Raw genomic sequence first — 21,648 nt, forward strand, 5'->3', positions numbered from 1 at the left:
TTGAATCAACGATTACATTAAACTTCCGATTTAATAAAAAGAAAATAACAGCACTCGTGTATTTCCGGCTAATTTTGCAAAGCGAAGGTCACGTGATGCCGTTTGTGAGCACGCTCAAGTGTTGGTGTTAGCTAGCCTGCAAACATACGGTGATGCTAGCTTGCGAGTCCTACTCCGTATTTTGTTTCGATTTGTGAGCTCCTAAAGCGTTGTAAGCGACAAATTATTAAGCACAGATGTCTGTTTAAGAACTCTTAGACCGAGACTTGTAGGCTTTGGGCCTTTTTTGTTTTGTTTTGTTTTTGTTTTGGGTTTTTTCTGCTAGTCAGGAGACACTGGACACATTTTGAACGTTAGCTAGCAGCCAAGTTGTTTTGCCGAAACTGCGAGAACTGGAATAGCATCACCATGAATGTTGACAGCGCTAATCAGTCTGTCACCACGGGAGCATCAGCTAATGCCACGACGTCTTCAACTTCAAGCAACTGTATCCCAAATGAAAATGCCACGAGCAACGTCGGCAGCATCCCCGCGGTCGCAAGCAATAGTAATGCATTTCTGAAACTCATGTACCGAATGTTTCTTTTTGCGGCGTTTCTGACATTTTGCCTGCTTAGTGCTCGTTCAGATTTACTGTCCTAATGTGGTGGATTAGAATATGAAGTATTTGCAGTTCTGCTTCGTATAACTCAGTCACATGTCTTGCAGCTTCAAACCCAGCCCATATGGTGACATCATCGGCAGACTCGGCTGTGCCTAACGGAGTTTACGTTCCTGGGGGCATCACTAACGGAGACATAAAGCCCACTGTCTCCACAACCCCACTGGCTGACTTTGTCATGCAATTGGAAGAGTACACTCCCACGGCAAGTCTTTCTCGTGGTCCGAACCTCATATTTCACCGCAAGCATGTACAAGTTAAATACTACATGTAATTTATAAAAACTGCAGATGTCTATTCTCAGGTAAACTAATTTCCTCATTTTTCATTCTCTAAAGTCAATCACAATCCACTGAGTAAAGCTGATTGATCTCAGTTTTATGCAGGTTTCAAACAAAATGTCATGTTTAGATATCAATCTAGGGCTGCATCTCCTGATTAGAACGTGACATTTATTTAATATTGACAGTTCGAAAACATAAGTTAACTTAGATTCAGTTACCAGGTCATATCACAAACTAAATAAAACCCAGTAAATATGTACTTTTTTCTCAAGGTAAAAGCAAATGTTTGCAGATGTTTTGTTTCGATCAGGGATGATTGAGTACTTATACTGTACTAAGTGTTGGTATCAGGCCAATACCTGGCCTTATTTTAGTCTGTACTCATGATGGCAGCGGATTCTTGTATCAGCCGCTCTTTTGAAGCAATTTTACAATTACCAACTAGAAATTACAAATTAGAACAATAGAAAATTGCAATTTATAGAACTTTCAAATGAAATGTTGGAATGGGAAGGTGTTTTGAAAAAAAATGACTTTTTGTGGAGGGGGGGTGTCAAAAGTGCTGGTGGTATTCATAGATGGTATTGGTGACTACTCAGGAGTTGAGTACTCGGACCATGTTGTCTAGGAAAAAAAGGAATGTGGAACATACTACCATACTATTTCTCAAATCGATTAAGCAATATTCAAAATGGTTATTGATTTATTTCATAATCAATTAGTTGTAGATTAATCATTGTAGTTTTTTTCTTTATTTTATTTTTTTCTTTGAGCACTTGTCCATGTGGGTGAGCTATGGCTCAATATAAAATCGAATGGCCATTTACTGTTACTGTTCAAGAGAGTACCATTAGAAAAGCAAATCAAATAATCTTTGAGCTTCTGATATTTCTGGAGCAGCAATTAAATCAATTTCAATGCGTCTAGTATTCTTTATACATACTGCGCTGTGAATTTCTGTGTGGATTTTTTTCTAACAATGAAGAAGAAGAAACAATAGCTCCAGGCATTTAGGTTATCTTTTTATGTACTTGCTTCATTAAAAAAAGTATAAATATTTATGACTACATGTAGTCACCGACATGGCATGCATATTATCAGGCATGCACATAAGTGATACGCAGGTACACATGCGTGACAAAAATCACTAATGGCGGGATTCACTGCACGCATTTGTTTACCCTCCCTAACTTTCACCCATGACAACAACCAAGGCTGAGCTGAACTTTTTTTTTTTTTTGTAGCTCCGAGATGGCTTAAAACACACTAAATTGTGTAGCAAGATTTACAGCTCATGTCCTCACACTTAATTGTGGTGCAAGATTTACCGCTCATGTCCTCAACTAGCAGACAAAACCGGTGCATTTGATACAGGGTTGAACATATTCAGTGGTCTTTTGTTGACAAGTATGAAAAGAGCACGTGAATTTAGTGCAATTTATGGCTAACAAACATGCTAATGGAGAAGCAATAGCTAATTGCCCTGCTGCTAGGTGGTGAAACAAACTGCAGAAACACCGCAGTAGATTCCACACACTGCCGCGCGGTGCTGCCATGCTCAGCTGCAATCTTGTCCCCGTAGAGTACTTTTCTTTACAATTCTAGAAGTAGATCAAATATGGAAGTTCGCCGGTACAAACACCTTCATGATTCATCTCTAAAGCCTCTGCTTTTCTCACTCCCTAATATACCGTGCTAGCTGTCAATTGATACCCATTTTGAAAAGTCAGATTGGCAAAAAATTGGAAAAAATTCTGTTTGAAATGACCAAATATGGCATTTTTACTGCTCAGTCCATACTCACTTTGAGTGAATCTGGTACTTTTAGCAGCCACCCGTCAGCACCAAAGTGAAATGGCTTTGAGTTTCTCACTTGATTCCTAATATATATTTGCTAGCAGTTAAATGAGACCCATTTTGTAAAATCTGATTGGAAAAAATTGGAATAAATTTGGTTTGAAATGACCAAAAATGACATTTTAACTGCTATGTCCATAGTCACTTCAAGTGATTCTGCTACTTAGTTTTTTTTTGGTTTTGTTTTTTTTTCCTTGCAAACCAACATTAAGACTGTTGCAGGTGTTCTTACGGGCCTGTTATTGTCGTATGTGCTTAGTTATAAGTAGGCTTCATTTTAATATTGGCTGTGTTGCCCTGTGTGCCAAGTTTTTGCCATGTCTTGGGTTAAGTTGTTTAAATTATTTACTTTATTTTAGTTTATTATTATTTTTAGGTATCAAGCCTTGAGACCTTGTTTATATACCGCCTCTTAAAAAAAAGTGCAAGAAATAAACACGTTTGACCATACATGATGAATAATCGTGATGAATAATCATGATTTAAGTATTGACCAAAATAATCGTAATTATTATTTTGGCCATAATCGTGCAGCCCTAGCGCAGTGGTTGCCCTGTGTCATCCTATTCAGGGAATATTTGCAACTTTGACTTGCTGTCGGGGCTGTCTATCTCAAGTTTGACCTTTTTGTTATGTGTTTTGTCAGATTCCTGATGCAGTGACTGGCTACTACCTGAACCGGGCTGGCTTTGAAGCATCTGATCCAAGAATGTATGAATTTTTGGTCTTGGCAGTTAAACATTTGGTGTGGGCCAATTATAAATGAAGTTGGAAGCACTGTGAAATCTTTTAAACTTTTTTTTTTTTTTTTTTAGAATCCGTTTGATCTCCCTTGCGTCGCAAAAGTTCATTTCGGACATCGCCAATGATGCGCTGCAGTATTGTAAAATGAAAGGGACCGCATCAGGAAGCTCAAGGAGCAAGACCAAGGTCAGTTTCTCACATTTCCCAATGTCCTTCCATGCAAATTAAAACTCAACAAATGTGCATATGCCATTGTTTTTCTCACGATAATTTGATGTTCTAATGTTTTGTCTCGATTTATATAGGATAAGAAATACACTCTAACAATGGAGGACCTGGCCCCCGCTCTTTCAGAATATGGCGTCAATGTCAAGAAGCCCTACTACTTCACATAGAATGTGTTTTCTTTTTGCTTTAGCTAGTTTTAATTTCTGGCTGACCTACTAGCTTGTCAACATGCTCATTTTCAATCACAGTGCTTTAGTGCAGCTTTGACTCATTTTGAAGTCATAGTTTATTTTGTGGTCCCAATCATGAGTTTTGTTTGTTTGTAAATGTGTTTTATTATATAAATAAAACCCTTAAGATAAATCTGAATGTCTTTGAATCTTTTCATGAAAAAAGATCCAGAAGTTAATGTTGGACAAGCTTCATTCTATTATTTTAAAACGTTTTACTGTGACATCTGCTGTTGTTTTTTTTTTTTGCTCACATCTTGTAAATACAGTTAGAACCTTAAATTTTGTCCTTTTTACTGCACCATTTTTGGGACTCCCAACATTTCTATTGGGACCCATAGTTTTTTAGTGTTGCAAGTCCCAGGGACACGACACTTTTCAGAAAGTAAAATGATCACTGATACGGTAAAAATAACAAGAAAAAAGTGGTGGGTTATAACAAGGCGACATGGTGAGCGGTTAGCATGTCCGCCGCACAGGTCAGTGGTTCCAAAATCCAGCTCTGACCTTCCTGTGTGGAGTTTACATGTTCTGCCTGCTTTCTCCATGTACGCCAATTTCCTCCACAACCCCAAAAAACATGCATGGTAGGTGTATTGGACAATCCAAATTGCCCTTGATGTGTTTGTGAGTTTGAGCAGTTGTTTGAACAGTGATTGGCTAGCAACCAGTCCAGGATGTCTCCCGCCTACTGCATGAAGATGGCTGGGACAGGCACCTGCAAGCCAGCGACCCTCAGGAGGATAGGCGGCTAAAGAAACTGGATGGCTGTACTGTACCAGAACACAAAAGCATGTACAAAAATATAGATGTGCAACGCCAGTTAACGATCACAAGTCACAAGAATACTGTTTATGCAATACAGTACATCAATAACAAAATACCAAAGACATGAATGACAAAATACAACTGCCGTGATTACCTCCGTCAGAATGTAACCTGCCTACTGTCAGATGACAGCTGAGATAGCCCAGCATCACGGAGCTTTATATCGGATATCGGTCTTCACAACGACCCGAGTGTGGATAAGCGGCCATGGATAATGGATTGGTTATAATACTGATAGTACTTGAGATTTAGACCATTGTATATTGATTTGGTATTTCAATTGATGTATCCAAAAAATGATATTGTGTTACCGTTTAGTACAATGTTTGAAAGTACGTTTTTTAAAGACTACTTGTGGTTTTAAATAAATATAACAATTATCATAATTCAAAGATTAACATACGCGTTTACCCGGGTTTGTTTCGAGTGCTTTGCCGTAATGTATGACTTCCGGGTTACCGTACTAGTTTCCGGTTGTTCAAATTTACCTCCGTACCAGTGTTCAGCATTTTTATTTTCCTCCTACAACGACAAAGGAGTGGACTAATGTCCGTTCAACCGACGAACCCCAACAATCCTATTGTTTTCTTTGACATAACAATTGGAGGTCAGGTAAGATGGAGAAAGACTTTCTTAACGCTTGTCATGAGCCACTCTGGAGCACACAGAATGCACGCGTTGAATTGACACACAATCCGTTTCTCAATTCATCTTTCATTGTGTCCATAAAACAAAAAGTTCAAATACTAAAATTGCCTATGTTTATTCGTATTTTTTTTTCAAATTAATGTAAGTTACGGCGGCGACAGACCGTCGTTACCGAATTAATATACAAAATATATCAATATGGCCTCCAAACCGTAGCCAATAAATTTGCTTTCGTCAAGGTGGAAAGCGGTAAGCAAATATTCGACTTTAGTTAATACGTAAGAAGAAAATACATATGAAACTATCACGGTAAGGTCAATATACTGTACATTTTATGTTTTCTGTTTCTAAGTATTTTGAGCCAGAAATGTTCAAATTAAGTACATATTCATATGGTTGAAATCAAGATTGCTTAAGTTATCTCTGTGAAACCTTTGCCTGCACAGACCTAAACATATCTAATATCCGTTTTAACGAAAAATTCCAACAGAATGTACATTGTCTTACACATTATTTTGTTTACCAATGTAAATACTGTATGACTCAATGTCTATTTTATCTATACAGTGATGACTGCTGTAATGTCATCATGCTAAAGTACATTGGAATGAAATCTTTATGGACTATAAAGGAAGTCATACAAAAAAAAATACAATCATACAGTATGTTCTATGCAGCCCCCCTAGTCTAATCATTGTGTTTTAATAAATATTACTGGTAGAATTTGGACTAGGCAGCAAAATCTACATTTTTTTTTTCTTTCCTTTCTTGTCTAACTCAGGAGCCACCTGGCTCACAGTTGTTCAGAGCTCAAGGAATGACCTATCGCAGCTCAACTTGTGAATGTCATGTGACCCAACTCTGAAAACTTTTTGCTACTTAATGAATGCAATTCTGATCAGAATGCTGTGATTAGACTATTGTGAGTGCATAGAAAATATTGTAAAGAATGTTTTTGACTTCCCCTTTAACATACAAATATTGGTAGGCAGAAGCAGTGTCAATTCAATTGAAGACGTATTTAGAATCAGGTGTTTACACAGCTTATTCTCCACTATGTTTCAGGATGTGGGACGGATGAAAGTTGAACTTTTTGCTGATGTTGTCCCAAAGACGGCAGAGAATTTCCGGTATATTGTGATCTTATGTAACTTGAGCATGTTGTTATTATGCCTTTTCTGGAGATGAATTTTTCCAGCCATCAGTTTGACTAAATTCTAATTTGTACATTACAGTGCCACATGTTTCTTTTGTCTGTGAATGACAATAAGTGCTACCCTAACCCTGTATGACAATAAGTGGAAATATGTGTGTTTAAAAACTACCATTTGACATACTGTACTAGGGATACACAGATTGCGATAACTGTTGAGACTTTATGTACTGCTAGTGGAGAGTTGGTTTAAATCAAGTATAACACTTGGTTTAAACCACCTCTATCTATCCATCTCTCTGTCTGTCTGTCTGTCTGTCTGTCTGTCTGTCTGTCCGTCCGTCCGTCCGTCCGTCCGTCCGTCCGTCCGTCCGCCCGTCTATGTATCTATCATTGCTCCATCCATCCATCCATCCATCCATCCATCCATCCATCCATCCATCCATCCATCCATCCCACCACTAAATACTGTGCAGCCCATTTATGAATGGACAAGTCTGTTTAAATTTGATTTATTTTATTATTTCTTGCAGCCAGTTCTGCACTGGAGAATTCCGGTAAGGCAGATTTTCTGTATATTTCAGTGTTTTTTCACATAGTGTGAAAGAGGGCTCATTTTGATGCATTATCTATAAAATCAAAACAAAACTTGTGTCTCGCAGGAAAGATGGCGTACCTATTGGTTTCAAAGGCTGTACATTCCACAGGTATGGATAATATTTCATACTGTACGGTCTTCATTGTCTCTTATAACATACCTGTTATGTTGTCCAATTACAGAGTAATCAAAGACTTTATGATCCAAGGAGGGGACTTTGTGAATGTGAGTATATGCCAAGAGGAGGTATGACAAATGCAAGGAGAATTTAGAAGCCATTTTTATAATTTAAAAGGTTATTTCTGGTTAGATTACTGCTTAGGTGGCAACAATGCCTTAATCATTGAAATTCAACTTTTTGGACCTTTTCATCGTGTTACAGTACTATGTTAAATTTTCATCCTTAACACCCTCAAAATATTATTTTCCATCGCTGAAACTCCATCTCTCCCAGTTTGCCAAATCAGTCCCTGGGAAACCACAACTCACACAACAATTCTGCGTGACTACAAGGTTGATTATCCATCTGTCTGCGTCCAAACACAAGTTTTTACCCCTTGGGCATTTCCTACATTAAAGCTTTGTAAGTAACAAATGGAATGCTGCTGTTCACATAGCCAGGGGTACAAAATCCCTCATCCACATCCCCAGAATGAAAACAAAAGTAAAATTGTGAACGTCTCCTCTGATAAGATGGCCGTTTTACTCTTGCACGGGTAGTATTTGGGGGCGATGTAGAGACGGTGCGAGGTCCTGCTATTGTCATCATGCCTCTCACAAGTTATGATGATCTGCTAGGGTTGGTAGCAATTCCAGTAAATTTGAATGTCGGTAAAATGCCTGTTATTGACCTCGTAATTCACTCCACATCTGATTCCCTTAACTGATTGCTACAACCGTAGCATTTATTTGTTGTTGTTTTGTCATGGCGGTCAGCTTTAGAATGACGTCATAAAGACAGCGTGGCACACTGGAAGAAGCAGAGTTTCTGTCAACAAGCCGTTTAACGTCCAGCCACCCAAAAAAAGGAATATATATCATAAGGAATTGAATTTTCCATGCATCGATGGTTAGAAAGTTTAAAATCTCATGATACAGACCCTTTGAACATTGACTTGAAAATATATTTCTCCCATAAACAATACTGAAAAGTTGTTATAAAATGATTGAGACAGTGGTAATAATGCTTAAAAAAAAAAAAAAAGTAAATGGCCAGGTTTTAAACATGAAACAGTCCTCTTGTTGGGATACTATTTTTTTTTTTTTTTTAATATTTTAAATGATTTTTGTGAGTTTAATTGCATCCACTGTTTCTTAAAGGGTGATGGTACTGGTATCTGCAGCATCTACAGAGGCCCATTTGCAGATGAAAACTTTCGAGTGAAGCATTCTATGCCTGGTCTTCTGTCCATGGTATGTAAATTTCGCATATATTAGATGAGATTTATTCTGTTAAGAATTCTTCAAGCACTCCAGTTTGTATTGTTTACTTACCTGCGTTATCTTATTTTCAAATATCTGCTTTTATTCTGTTTATGTTCTCTGTTCGTCGCTTAGCTCTTAGCTGTGTTTGGGTTGACAAATCTTGTTACCTTTTTGGTTTCAAGATGTTTGAGTCCATGCTTGCTCACACGCAGTGGCATTAAGATGACTTTTAGTTTCTGTTAAGAATTCTTCAAGCGCTTTAGTTTTCAATGTTCACTCATATCTTACTCTGAAAACAAGTCTTTCAATTTGGAAGGCGGCGCTCTATTTCTGTTGACGGTTTTTACTTTCCCGAAACTGATTGGCTGTCTCCATCACGTTTCATGTCCCGTCGCACCAAACATGACCTTTAGATGTCGCACTATCACACAAAAGTCATTGACTGCAATTCAAATGCGTGGCTTGTTACGCAGGCCACGTGGTAGATCAAAACCAAGCATTATTTATTTGCCCAAACCACGGAGAGCAGCTACATGAGGATGAAAGAGCCACATGCGCCTCCGGAGCCTCAGGTTGCAGACCTATGATCTAGCCTAACAGACACCCTTGAACTTTTATTTATTTATTTTACTTTTTGCCACCTTTTAGCTTTTAAACAGACATAAAATGTATTTGGAACTGTGACACATTTGTGAAGCAGAAATAATTTCTTACTATATATATATATATATATATATATATATATATATATATATATATATATATATATATATATATATATATATATATATATATTATACTTCTCCCCCTTTTTTCATGTGATTATGTGATTAAAAACTGTTTACAAAACACATATAAGGATGAATAAATATCAAAGGTCAGCAAGTGCTTGTTCCACTTTTGCCCTTGCTCTGAGACTGATTTCTGGGTTCAACATATCTTCTTATAACTTGTTCCAATTAGGGTTTCATTTTATTGACAGTCTGCTGCGGGAGCCTCTACACATTTTTCTTTGTATTCATAATCTTTTTGTATATGCACAGTAAATTGACTTACACTTTTTGAGCTAAGGTACTCAAAGCGCTTTACGCTATTCATTTACCTACTGATGACACAGTATCAGGGCCAACTTGGGGTTCAGTGACACTTCCAACATAGTCACAATGGTAAAAAAAAAAAAAAAAAACTCGCCTGGGCCGCTGAGCCAGATGCCTGGCCCTTTAAGAAACTTGCTTTGCTGGGAAATGGATGGAGGCATGGGGGAGCGTGCTCTGGACTGCTGCGAAAATTAGTTGTTGCTCACCACGCTCTGAGATGCATACCATACCGTACTATGGTTAGGAGATCACTGGGCATGGGAAAGATTGGTAGGAAAGGTTTTATCAACCACATTTCACACATATTTCTGCATGTATAATATCTGCTAGGAGTGGAGTGGGGGGTATTCCTGCTTCGTGAAATTTCGTTATTGGTTGTGTTTTCCAGTCCAGATTCTGCTGTAATTATTCTTTCTTCCTAGGCAAACAGTGGGCCAGGGACAAATGGTTGCCAGTTTTTCATAACCTGCGCTAAATGTGATTGGCTAGATGGAAAACATGTTGTTTTTGGTGAGTGTGAATCCACAAAATTAGAAGTTTTAGATCATATTTTTCTGTATGAATGAATACATGAGTGTGACATTCTTTTTTGTGCTTGTTTCAGGTAAAGTTGTGGATGGATTGCTGATCTTGAGAAAGATTGAGGTAGTTTTAATTTTACATACGTTGACTTGGCATCAGTCATCTTTATAGAATGAACATTGTGACACTCGTTTTCTTCTTATTGTCATTAAAAAATATTGTTTATCCCAACCCCAACAGAACATACCCACTGGACCCAACAACAAGCCTAAGCTCCCGGTTGTTATCGCGCAGTGTGGAGAGATGTGAAGAAAAATGGTTACGTTTAAATGAATGTCAAACCTTTCATGATGTAATCAGTTTAGTATCTAAATCCGTATTACATGTGTAACTCAAAGAGGATTCATCCCAACTTTGTATTATGAATAGGGAATAAATTGGTTTTCTAGAAAAAAAAAAAAAAAAACACACTTTGACATGTCCATGTGTCTGTGAATATAATTCCTAATTTACAGTACTGCATTTGTTAGTATAGACGCCATAAACTGAGGTTAAAAATAATGATTTTTGTTAATGCGACTTGTCCTACCAGATGTCCTTTAGTAGTTTTAATATACATGGTGTCCCAAAATCTTTGACCCCGTTTCGTAGGCCAGTAATTTTGACAATTTTCGTTGGAATGACCTCACATTTTCTTAGCTCGTGTGGAAACGTTTCATGTTTTTGCGTGAACGTTTGGCAGTCCAATCTTTTCAGGTTAAGAAATTAGGACTTGGCACCATTTAAAAAAAGGGCTGCTTACGCATAGCTAAATCGCCAGGACGGCCATCGACATGTGCAAAGTCACAGGCGTCGCTCATATTGAACATCTATGAAAATCTGTCATAGAACCAACAAATATTTGTACTTTTCTTTGTAAATTTAACCAAAAAAACTTATGACCTTCAACATAAAGGTTATTTAGTTTTATTACGCTCCATCAAGTAGTTTCCGAGATATGGGCATTTAAAATGGGGTCAGCCATTTTGGAACACCCAGTATTTATGCAATAATATATGTTTATCTTATATTATAAATATGTTGTGCAGCCTAAATGCAAACGAGCTGTTTCAAATAACTTTTTCTTCATATTGGTAGACTACCCATATATTGATGGTGCTATTAACCTCAGTGGTACTATATGGCTTCCTGTGGTTTGGCATTTCTAATAGCTACAGGAACCTATTTTTCTCTGCCTGAAACTTTTAACATTTCCAAGTTTTTCTTCCTATTGTGATTAAATCAAAACAGTAACAAAAAGTCATCAAATTCTGACGCAGATATTTAAATGAGCTGTCTGTAACTCCTGGCTGTGTGGAGATTTTTCACTAGCCTGCCCTTAATATCACCCAACTTGGGCTGACTTTACCTTCTTTATGTACAAAAATTGAAAATGGTAAAAATGCAATTATAACATAAGAAACTAATAAGATTTATTTTTATTTATACTAAAATGTATATATATTTATGAAATAGGAATATGTTTTATGTCATAATACACCAGGAGTTAAAGAGACATTTCAACTATTGCAGTTCTAAATGTTATACCCTAAATTTGTGGTCAGAAATTCTCAAGGTTTCATTCCTTTTTAATGGCAAGACTAGGGAGTAATGTAATGTTTATACTGCGGGAACATTGCGTTCCCTGTGTTTTACTAACCCCGTTGCCAGCCAGTCCCACCCCCACACTTCCCCACCAACCCAAATTAAGAATCTCAAAACAGGGATAATGTGGGAACGAAATGGACTTGGGTGACAATTTGTTGTTGAAGTGAATTGATGAGCAATGATCCGGTAATGGTGTTTCAAACACTTGAAACCAAGCAGAATGAGCGAAGAATCCAGCCATCCATACAAATCCAAGCTCAACCCCCCTCCCCCATCCACACTCTTGCTGTTCAGCCTCGGACCTCGTTCCACTGGCACAAAAGAATCCTTTTATATGGGGACTGTTCTTATGGAGGCTGGAGGAAGGACTTTTTTTTTTCCCTCCTGTTTTTTTGTGGCGTATGTGTGTGTGTGTGAGTGAGAGAGGAAGAAGGAGAGATGGTGGAGAGGCTTTCTGAGGTCAATGCGAAAGCCCATTTTTGTGTGGGAGATAGTGAACAAGGAGCTCTTCACACATCAGCCAATGCTCATAAACAGCGCCAGTGGAGCATTAACATCACAATGGATTGGAGGAAGGGGGGACTGCAGTGGATTTGTCTGACACCCGGTCTGGGATGTCCAGTTTTGGATTCATCTGAGTTGACTCCCGCATTTAACCAGTGTTTCGTATAGGCGGGCTTGAGGTATCTAATGCAGATGCTTTACTATACAGTAGATAAGGACTAATTCCCATACTGTTGATCTTGCCCCAGTGGAAGGAAATCTATAAATAATTTAAAAAGTATGACATTTACATCATGCACAGTGGAATAAAAGGCTTTCTTGGCTTCATTTGCATTTAGGTCAACTCCATTTCATTTAGTAACGGCCACACATACCTTTTCACGTAGGGCTGGGCGATAATATCGATACATTGCAATACGACATTAATTTTTCAATATATATCAGTTTATATTGGCCTATCAGTTTTGAAACGCCGTATTTTCATAAAATTTCATTTTTTACATCAATCCGCTCTGCTCCGGAGTGGTTTTTGTCATATTATGAATCATGTTTTACACATAAATCATTCCAAAACACCACATTAAATGTTACAATAGTGTTGCGTGTATAGTGTGACTGGGGAGAGAGCGATTGGTTAAGAGAGAGAGAGAGTGTGAAGGAGGCGCAAGGCTGCAGGAGAGGAAGTTGCTGAGGAGGACAAACAGAAAAGAAAACACTCCTGTTCAAGTTGTCCGCAGTAAGCTCTTGTATGTGTCCCCGAGAAGTGCAATAATATCCGAGCACCCATAGCCGTTGCGTTTATATCAAGTGGGAATTTTGAAATTTTAGGTTGTTTTATTTTGATTTTGTATTCTTTTATATGCTGAGTATTTTTTTTATATATAAATTTACGGAAAAAAAAACTGCAAAAGCAACTGCATCTTGAAGTTTAACTGTATTCGATAAATTACAATAGATTTCTCCTTGGTTTTTGTCGTATTTTTTCACCAAAGAGAGTGACACCACAGATCAGTTTTATTTACAGTTGAAAGCACTGTCACTAGTATCCTGCGCTGGAACTTGTGGCAGTGTTACCTGTGTATTTCTACCACATGAGTGCAATCTGAAAGAGTACTGTATTTCCAACTGCTGGGGACATACAGTATTAATAAACACAGTCAAAAAAAGTACTTTTTTTTTTAAAGAATGTTTATTTTGTGCTCGGATATTTCAATGTGTGGCTTCTGAAAAAGAACAAATTGAATTTGTTTCTGTTTTTTCAGTCATTTTAATATACAGTATATGCCATAGATTGTTTTAACCAAACACTATCCAATATATAGCAACACTTTTGAATCCAATACCCAGCGTTAATTTCTAGTAGGTGGGTAGAAAAAGATCAAATTGAACCTCAGTATAATTATTAAAATATTTGACACACATAATAACTTCGCCTAAAATCGTCCATTATGACAGTAAAAACATTTGGCAAACTGCTTTTAAATCAAAAATAAAACGGATATTTTAATGCTTGTATTTCGAATGTATAATTTTGACTTCTTCCCCAAACATGTTAACATTAGACATAATATCTCACGTCAACGTGTTCCAAAAGTGTCAAGCTATACGTCTGTCTTTGGACGTCACTTCGGGGCGCTTTTGGAGTGACAGGTACTTTCTTTGCCAGCCAATTACCGCTTAGCAAATGCCTCTCTCGTCTTCTTTGACAATTGTCACAGCCAATCGCAGCACGCGCTCACTTGCGACACAGATCCCAGCCAATCAATTCGCTGGCTGGGCGGTGCCCGGTCGAGGAACTTTCCCCAGCACAGTTTACGGCTGCCCAGTTCGATCGTCAACGGGAGCGGGAAGAAGAAAGCAGAGAGCCCGAAGGCAGCAGCCCCCCACCACCGCCGGCCCAGGTTACCATCTTGCACCGGGAAAGACAACAGAGAGCCGCCGCCGGCAGAAGCCATTACCAACCAGTAGTGACCATGAGCAGCGAGGCAGAGATACAACAACAACAACCGCAGCAGCCTGCTGTCGACGTGGAGAGTCCATCCAGCCCGGTAGTCGCAGCTTCCGCGGGGGATAAGAAGGTCATCGGTAAGATTACGATAGGAAATGAGCTCATTTGCCCAATTGGCCAAGGTGTCTCATCATGCACCAAATGGTCCAACGGCACAGTACAACTTTGACAAATCCCGTACGAGGTAGATATTGTGAATTCGCGCGGCCGATATCACTCATGGCACTAATATGCTAATAACGAATAAATAAATAATCAGCCACTGAAGTCAAATCGTGTTGTGATTTTTAAACGTGCCTTGTCACGTTGCGGGGTTTAAACTCACACCGTTGCCATTTTTTAAGGAGGTGTTCATTTTTCGAACAAGCAGCCGCGTAACTCCGGCTTAGTTGGCCTTCTAACGGCCGTCCACCCGTGCCACGCTACCGGCCGGTCGTAACACCTCCCATCGCTCTTTTTCTTACTGTCTGTCAGACACGGCTTCCGATTGTAATACCTCAGTCACGTCTGCAATTCGCCTCACTGTAACCACCGTTTGACCGTCGTCTCCGCAGACGAGCTAATGCTAACTGAGTTAGCCGTCTCTTTGTTTCCAGTAAAGACTCCGGTACCCGTGTCGGCTGTTTTTGCCAATAAAACAGCTCCGGCGCCCATCTAAAACCAGAACACGACACGATTGACGGGCACTCAGTTGGGCACAGAAGGCGGCACGATGTCAATTTTTAAGTCTTAATTCCGCTGTAACTCGCGGCCTTCGTCTTCTGCCGAACGGCAATTGTGCTAGCAAATCTAACGTTAGCTTAGCTCGGATATTTCCCCGATTGAAGGGTACACCTAAAATGTCGGCCAACCCCATATTTGCCTTGTGCAGTTAGGTTCACGGGCGTCGCGTAGTTGGCATCTGGTTCTTCTTACGGTGCTTTCGTGACACTCGTGAGTGCTCCGGGTTGGCGCTAGTTGGCCTCGTTTCAACCACATGGTTGCGAAGCATTTGGCTAGTTAGCTGTGCTAATTAGCCACGCTAACGAGCCAGCTACGCTAACATGTCACGGCGCGACACCACCACGTGCAAAGCGCGCCGTGGCTCGAACTGGGCCACTAGATTATATACTGAAAGAATCTTTACCGCTTGAAGTTTGTTTGAGTTACTTTACATAAACTTCAAACTAACTCCCTCGCGACTTCACTTTTCGGTTTCTCAGCTGTCAAATTGGAACCCGCTTTTTTCATGTCATGACCCACTTTTCTAACGTTATATACCAGAGCCATTAAGAACGGTTATTTCAAACATTACGCATGCTGCTTATATGTTCGAAATGCGTTTCAGAGAACTTCATTAAGAGACTGAAAACAAACTTGACAAAATAAATATATAATTTTCAAACGAACACCTCATAATATACTTACATTTCACTGATCTTGGTACTTTTTTGTTTTAGAAGTATGCCAGTGAGCAGGTTAACGTGATACTAAACCGAATTAGCCTTTTTTTTCAACATTTAAAATGTAATATTTCATCTAGAATTTGAATACTACATTATTTGAGCTACAATTAATCTTAAACACATCTAATCTAAAACACTAAATCTAAAACACATTTTCCCTACCTCTAGTCAATTTGAAAATGACATCACATGTGCTCAAGGTTCAGGTAACAACCAATCAAAGCTCATCTGATGTCTGGGTTTGATCATGTGCAACTCACAAGCTGAATGTTTGGACCGTTGTAGTTCACGATAAGGAAAAACAATCGGATTGAATTTGAGCGTGCTACACATACTGTTTCATCATGTCAGCTTTCGCACAGGATTTATTTACAAATTATTGGTGGTAGCTGAACATTAATTTGCTCATCATAACCCCTTAAATCTCATCTTTTTTTTTTTTTTTAACTTGGGCGTGACTTGCCCGTGACTTATTTTTGCATCAAATCACCAGGCTGAGATTTACGAACTACAAATACGAGCTCATGGGGCGGTGAGTTCGACCGACAATCAAAATGTAATGATTATAGGAAATGAAAATTGTAGTAAACTTGGCATTGTAGTAAAGCTTGTTAGAGCTTGATGCGTAATGCTAAAGGGAACCCATGCTGGTCCGGATTGTGTCTTGATACCGTTTGTCCAGAACAGCTGGCACAGGGGTACCCCTTAGTTCTAAAAAGAGTGTAGCAGTTGGCAGTTAAATATAACTTCCAGGCAACCTTGGTGAAGTAATTTGATGCCAATGCTACTCCCCTTCAGTAAAAGGCTTCACTGGGTGTGATTTACGTGTAAAAATACAATTTAAATTACACTTTTTTCATACTTATCCAAAACTAAGACTTTGGAACCGACTCTTCCATGTGTCCATTTTTTGAGATGCACACTGTTTTGCAGCAACCAATTTAGAGTGTTTACCTCATCGTTTATATTCTGCACAAGCCACGGCATACATGCATTGGCCATGTGGTAACATTTCATCGTGTTGCTGGTCGGACAAGAGAATGCTACAAACCTTTTAACGTTTTAAAAGTTCCAGTTAGGAAATACGTTTTTTATGAGACTAGTCAGCAAGTTGTGCCTGGTTTAATTTGATGGATCAGTGGGCCGATTTAGACCATGTGTCAGTTAGAGGTACTCCAACCGGAAAGTAAAAGTAATGATCATGACAACAGAAAATGGCAAACATTTTGGGGGGAAAAACAAAACAAAACAACACAAATAGCCTACTTGAACATTAGGAAGTATAGAGGCATGTCCGTTATCTTTCAAGTTTATAATGGTCCAATGTTGTCTCGGCAGCCACAAAAGTCCTGGGTACAGTGAAATGGTTCAACGTCAGGAACGGATATGGTTTCATCAATAGGTAAGTGAACCCCCGTCTTGCCCTACTCCCCACCTGTTACTCCTAAGAGGCCCTTCAAGTGTGTTTGAAGGGACGAGCGCAATCCTATTATAGCTTTAATTTGCCCGCCCAGGCGCTGATGGGACAATTTGCCTGCTGTTCTTGTGCCACTTAATTAATCCTCACCTTTGTGACTTTAGCTGCAGTCTGTCCACACAATGGTTCAGTCTGCAATGTCTCACTAGATGTGATCTTCTTTGCACAGGAACGACACTAAAGAGGACGTTTTTGTACACCAGGTAAGTTTAAGGCACTCGGTGTATTGTGACAATCACGTATGTTACTTTTTCCTTTACACAGCTTAAGGCCAGTGCAGTCTAGGCTGGTTTAAAATCAAATGGAATGATTTGCATGAAAATTTTAATTTTGAAATGATGAAACTGAATGAAGTCCAAGCACAGAGCAATGTAGGCACATCATTTAAAGTGTTAGTGGAAAATACACAAACATATAACAGTTACATAATTGAATGCTCAGATTATTTTGGGGGAACAACCTCAGAAAAGCATGATTTATTTTATGGTTTTACTTGTCCCTGATGTGTGCCCATCCCACATAAGATTGTTGAAAAACTTTAGACAGCACACTAGCTACACACTGCTAATGCCCTGGGAAAGGCCAGCGTCAATTGACACTGTGCGCTGAAATGACCCATAGACACAAAAAAGCGGGTTGAAAGGGGTTTGCTATACTTGGGTGATATTGTGTGACTGGCTCCAAGTGGACCTTAAGCTCATTAAGAAGCCTCAAAATATAGTACAGTGGTATATATTATCATTTTAATTCCAAAAATATTGACATGAGCTGAAATGTCACTGCTTTCTGCATTTCGTCTCTTTACTATTCATTTGTAATTTCAGACAGCCATCAAGAAGAACAACCCGAGAAAATACCTTCGCAGTGTCGGTGATGGAGAAACTGTGGAGTTTGATGTAGTCGAGGGAGAGAAGGCAAGCGCGTTGCTGATGTCGTCTGTGTTACCGCGGAATTGTGTACCCAGTTCCTAATAGCGTCCTTCCGTGATCAACAGGGGGCGGAGGCGGCCAACGTGACTGGCCCAGGGGGTATCGCCGTCCAGGGGAGCAAGTACGCCGCCGACAGGAACCGTTACAGACGCTACACCCGAAGGAGGGGTCCCCCCCGTGGTGGCGAGTATCCAGACAACTACCAGAGTGACGGAGAGGGCGAGCCGGGCGCCGGAGGCCGCGAGGGCAAAGTAGGCCGGGACGGCGGAGAGAGCGCCCCCGAGGGAGATTCGCAGCAACATCCGCGTAGGCCTGCCTACCCCGGCAGACGACGCTACCCGCCGTATTTTGTACGTAGACCCTTCGGCCCTTATGCGCCACCGCATAACGCGGGGGGGTGATAACTGACTGCTTCACAGTGATAGACGCAAGCGCCGTTGGCGTGTGTGGCAATAGGGCAAACGAGGATGTGAAAAGAAACTTGTCTGGAATTGCCTTTACTGGTGGACCGTGAATGTTAATGTCCAAAGGAACTGAGTGACTGACCGGAACATATGAAATGGTTTGGACAAATCCAAAATATTTTACGAAGTCTGGCCTAACAATTTCATTGAATCCCAGTTGTCACGTAAAGCTGTAAAAATGCATTTTATTACACCCGTATCGCGAAATGCGACTGCTCGGACTAAACTCTTACGTTTCGAGTAAATGATAAATTCATTAAGTGGTCTAATTTTGAGCTTTTCCCAAATGGCCTCCCTGCCCCTGGATTCCACATTTTGCACTGTCTCTCCACTCTGCTGACGTCGCAGTCATGTTAATGAATGAAAGCGGTTCCAAATGCTGTGTAGACGCGCTGCGTTGCCACTTCACCGTTGCGCCGTGCTTTACCAAAAATCTGGTCTGTCATCATCCGCCGTGGTCATTTCCACAACTCGGAGAGCACCAAACAGGAAAGAGAATGTGACCTACATCCAGATTTGAAAAGAAAAAGCCCTCCGCGAGGATAAGATTGCCTTCTGTTTTGCTGATTGATTGGATAAGCCAAAAGCGGCTGCTTCTACTTCTCTGCGCCACTGCCATCAAGACAAAAAAAAGCAAAGGCTTCCCTTCTGTTGATTGGCTTCTGTTGTGACGTAACACAGTATGTGGAATCCAGGAGTTAAGATGGATTAAAATAAGTGGTTAATCAACATGCTCGCGCTACTTGCTACATGTAGCGAACCGTCTCAGGGAACTCACTAAGGTGCTCTCAAAACAACCTGAGGCGCTTTGTCTTTGATGTCATTTCACACACACGAGTCATAAATGCACATACAAACCAATAAAAGCCAAAAGTACACCATAATGTGGAAACGGGGCGCAGGTCTGTGTTTTGCCTCCAGTCCAAATTGACTCCAGTACGTGAAAAGAAAAAAGTGACCGTTTCGATTCAAGTACAGGCGGAAGATGTGACTAGAGCACCGATGTCAAACTCAAGGCCAGGGGGCCAGATCCGGCCCGCCACATCATCTCACGCGGCCTGCAAATTGCCAATTCCAATACAAGTTTCCGGTCAAAATATCACATTTGTAAGTCAATTTGAAATTGTTTGGGGGGAAAAGCAAGCGCTTTTTGCCCTCACCCTCTCTCTGATTGCAAAACTAGTTGGAAGTGTGACAAATACACCCTAAATGTATTATATCACAGTCATCCCGGCCCTCTGACAGAAACTAACTGCAACGTGGCCCTCGATAAGAATTGAGATTGACACCCCTGGACTAGAGGGCTGGCCAACAGTGGCCTTGTGGGTAAAACCCCTGTTCTTAATCCAATTGATTCCACTCTAAGAAACAGAATGGAGGAGCATCACTGATGTGCTAATGATAGTCTGCTGACATGGGAGATCACATCCTCACGTGACGTCAAAAAATACTGTCTATATGCCTTCAAGTCGATCGCACGGCTTTAGTGTCATCCTGCGACCAATGAATCTTCTTTTGTATTTGCTTTCAGGCCAACGAGGGCGATGAGAACCAGGGGGGTCCAGACCAGGGAAACAAACCAGCCAGGCAGAACTACTACAGAGGCTTCAGGCCAAGGTATGCGAATGAGCCTCACCGATGTAGTGTTGCAATCAAATCAAAATAAAGACTAGACTTTTGGTTCATGAAGCAGAATTTCTTCTCTGATGTAGCTAACACACAAACAGTGACTGAATTTCCTCTCATACAGTAGTGGCCTCTGGCATATATTTGCGCAACTAGTAGAGCACTGATTCAAAACTACTAAAGCGCTCTGAAAAATGTCCAGGTCCGCTGATATTTGGAGATGAACGTTTCTGGCAGCGGGACTATGTTATCGAGAAGTGATTTTGTAGAGCACTCGCCTCAAATAGCTGCCGCGCGTCCCAAATCTTGCAGTTTGCATCCCAGCCCAACACATTTTGCTATCCAACCATCTACGGCAGGGGTCCACCCCGTCCCAGACCGGTGCGAGACGGCGAGGAGGACAAGGAGAATCAGGGCGGAGAAGGGGGTCCCAACCAGCAGCCCCGCCAGCGCCGCTACCGCCGCAACGTCAACTACCGCCGCCGACCGCGCCCACCCACCGGCGGCAAGCCCGGCCAGGACACCAAGGAGGCCAAGGCGGGAGGTGACGTCCCCGTCGAGAAACCGGCCGCTCCCGAGGCTCAGCCGGGTGGGGCTGAGTAGGGAGCAACCTCCCCACCGGCACCGACCATCTTTTACCATCGTCCGGGTGAGCGGCCCGAACCTCGGAAGGTGTTGACGTCATGCTTATTAGCTGTTGCAATAAATTGCGACTTTTGCGTCTTTCCTTTGCAGTTTTTTGTCAACAAGAGACATCCAACAAGATCAGAGCAATAAAGATTTGACTTGATGACCGTCACAAGCTTGCGCCATGCATTTGAACAGATTACCACCTTTTGCCTGCAGGTTCTATGCAGACTTGTTTTTTTTCCTCCTTTTTATTATGTGACAGCTACAACAGATTTTGGGGAAACGGCACGTTTTTCTAAAATGTCCTAAGTTTTTACACCAAATGTTTTTCAAGAAAAAGAAAAAAAAAAGAGTGAAATTTGATATCTGGTCAGTTTGACATTTTTAAAAAACTTTTTATCTATTCAAACATTTGAACAAAATGCAAGCTCAAATAAAAGTCCAAAAACCAGGGACAGCGAAGTGGTTTCTTCTTTTATTTTTATTTTTTTTAAACGTCCCCGCTGGTCTAATGGTAATGGAAAACCCCATTACGGTGTCAATGATAAGCATCAACAGTTGAACTGACTTTTCATCGACTCATCGTTTGTAAACTAACACATGAACAAAGCATCATAATGCAGCCATTGAATAACTACTTTGT

At 40.4% G+C, this 21,648-nt stretch overlaps 3 protein-coding genes across 3 annotated transcripts; all 3 read left to right on the plus strand.

Moving 5' to 3' along the window:
- Positions 1-86: 86 nt before the first annotated feature.
- taf10 (TAF10 RNA polymerase II, TATA box binding protein (TBP)-associated factor) lies at positions 87-4,137 on the plus strand. Its single transcript, XM_088435827.1, has 5 exons — positions 87-547; positions 709-866; positions 3,449-3,513; positions 3,618-3,732; positions 3,852-4,137. Exons 1-5 carry the CDS (start codon positions 409-411, stop codon positions 3,939-3,941), a joined length of 567 nt encoding a protein of 188 aa, XP_088291953.1. The 5' UTR covers positions 87-408; the 3' UTR covers positions 3,942-4,137.
- Positions 4,138-5,276: 1,139 nt separating this feature from the next.
- Positions 5,277-13,250, plus strand: ppih (peptidylprolyl isomerase H (cyclophilin H)). Its single transcript, XM_088408955.1, has 9 exons — positions 5,277-5,444; positions 6,546-6,610; positions 7,167-7,190; positions 7,296-7,340; positions 7,414-7,456; positions 8,552-8,644; positions 10,176-10,263; positions 10,358-10,398; positions 10,516-13,250. The coding sequence occupies exons 1-9, from the start codon at positions 5,379-5,381 to the stop codon at positions 10,582-10,584; spliced, it is 534 nt and encodes a 177-aa protein (XP_088265081.1). The 5' UTR covers positions 5,277-5,378; the 3' UTR covers positions 10,585-13,250.
- Positions 13,251-14,240: 990 nt separating this feature from the next.
- On the plus strand, positions 14,241-21,458 carry ybx1 (Y box binding protein 1). Its single transcript, XM_088404806.1, has 8 exons — positions 14,241-14,511; positions 17,218-17,281; positions 17,526-17,559; positions 18,181-18,270; positions 18,351-18,635; positions 20,281-20,366; positions 20,735-21,024; positions 21,111-21,458. The coding sequence occupies exons 1-7, from the start codon at positions 14,400-14,402 to the stop codon at positions 20,976-20,978; spliced, it is 915 nt and encodes a 304-aa protein (XP_088260932.1). The 5' UTR covers positions 14,241-14,399; the 3' UTR covers positions 20,979-21,024; positions 21,111-21,458.
- Positions 21,459-21,648: the final 190 nt, after the last annotated feature.

Source organism: Hippichthys cyanospilos, chromosome 2 (assembly GCF_059441005.1).
Source record: "Hippichthys cyanospilos isolate Australia breed blue-spotted pipefish chromosome 2, RoL_Hcya_1.0, whole genome shotgun sequence".
In the NCBI taxonomy this organism is placed as follows: Eukaryota; Metazoa; Chordata; class Actinopteri; order Syngnathiformes; family Syngnathidae; genus Hippichthys; species Hippichthys cyanospilos.

Bases quoted from the DNA above. Each gene is read 5' to 3' on its own strand.
- taf10 (XM_088435827.1), top strand. From the start codon at position 409: ATGAATGTTGACAGCGCTAATCAGTCTGTCACCACGGGAGCATCAGCT. The intron at 3,514-3,617 runs GTATGAATTTTT...TTTTTTTTTTAG, and splicing joins GAAGCATCTGATCCAAGAAT to AATCCGTTTGATCTCCCTTG. The intron at 3,733-3,851 runs GTCAGTTTCTCA...CGATTTATATAG, and splicing joins GCTCAAGGAGCAAGACCAAG to GATAAGAAATACACTCTAAC.
- ppih (XM_088408955.1), top strand. From the start codon at position 5,379: ATGTCCGTTCAACCGACGAACCCCAACAATCCTATTGTTTTCTTTGAC. The intron at 5,445-6,545 runs GTAAGATGGAGA...ACTATGTTTCAG, and splicing joins ACATAACAATTGGAGGTCAG to GATGTGGGACGGATGAAAGT. The intron at 7,341-7,413 runs GTATGGATAATA...GTCCAATTACAG, and splicing joins AAAGGCTGTACATTCCACAG to AGTAATCAAAGACTTTATGA.
- ybx1 (XM_088404806.1), top strand. From the start codon at position 14,400: ATGAGCAGCGAGGCAGAGATACAACAACAACAACCGCAGCAGCCTGCT. The intron at 17,560-18,180 runs GTAAGTTTAAGG...TTGTAATTTCAG, and splicing joins AGGACGTTTTTGTACACCAG to ACAGCCATCAAGAAGAACAA. The intron at 18,636-20,280 runs GTACGTAGACCC...ATTTGCTTTCAG, and splicing joins GACGCTACCCGCCGTATTTT to GCCAACGAGGGCGATGAGAA.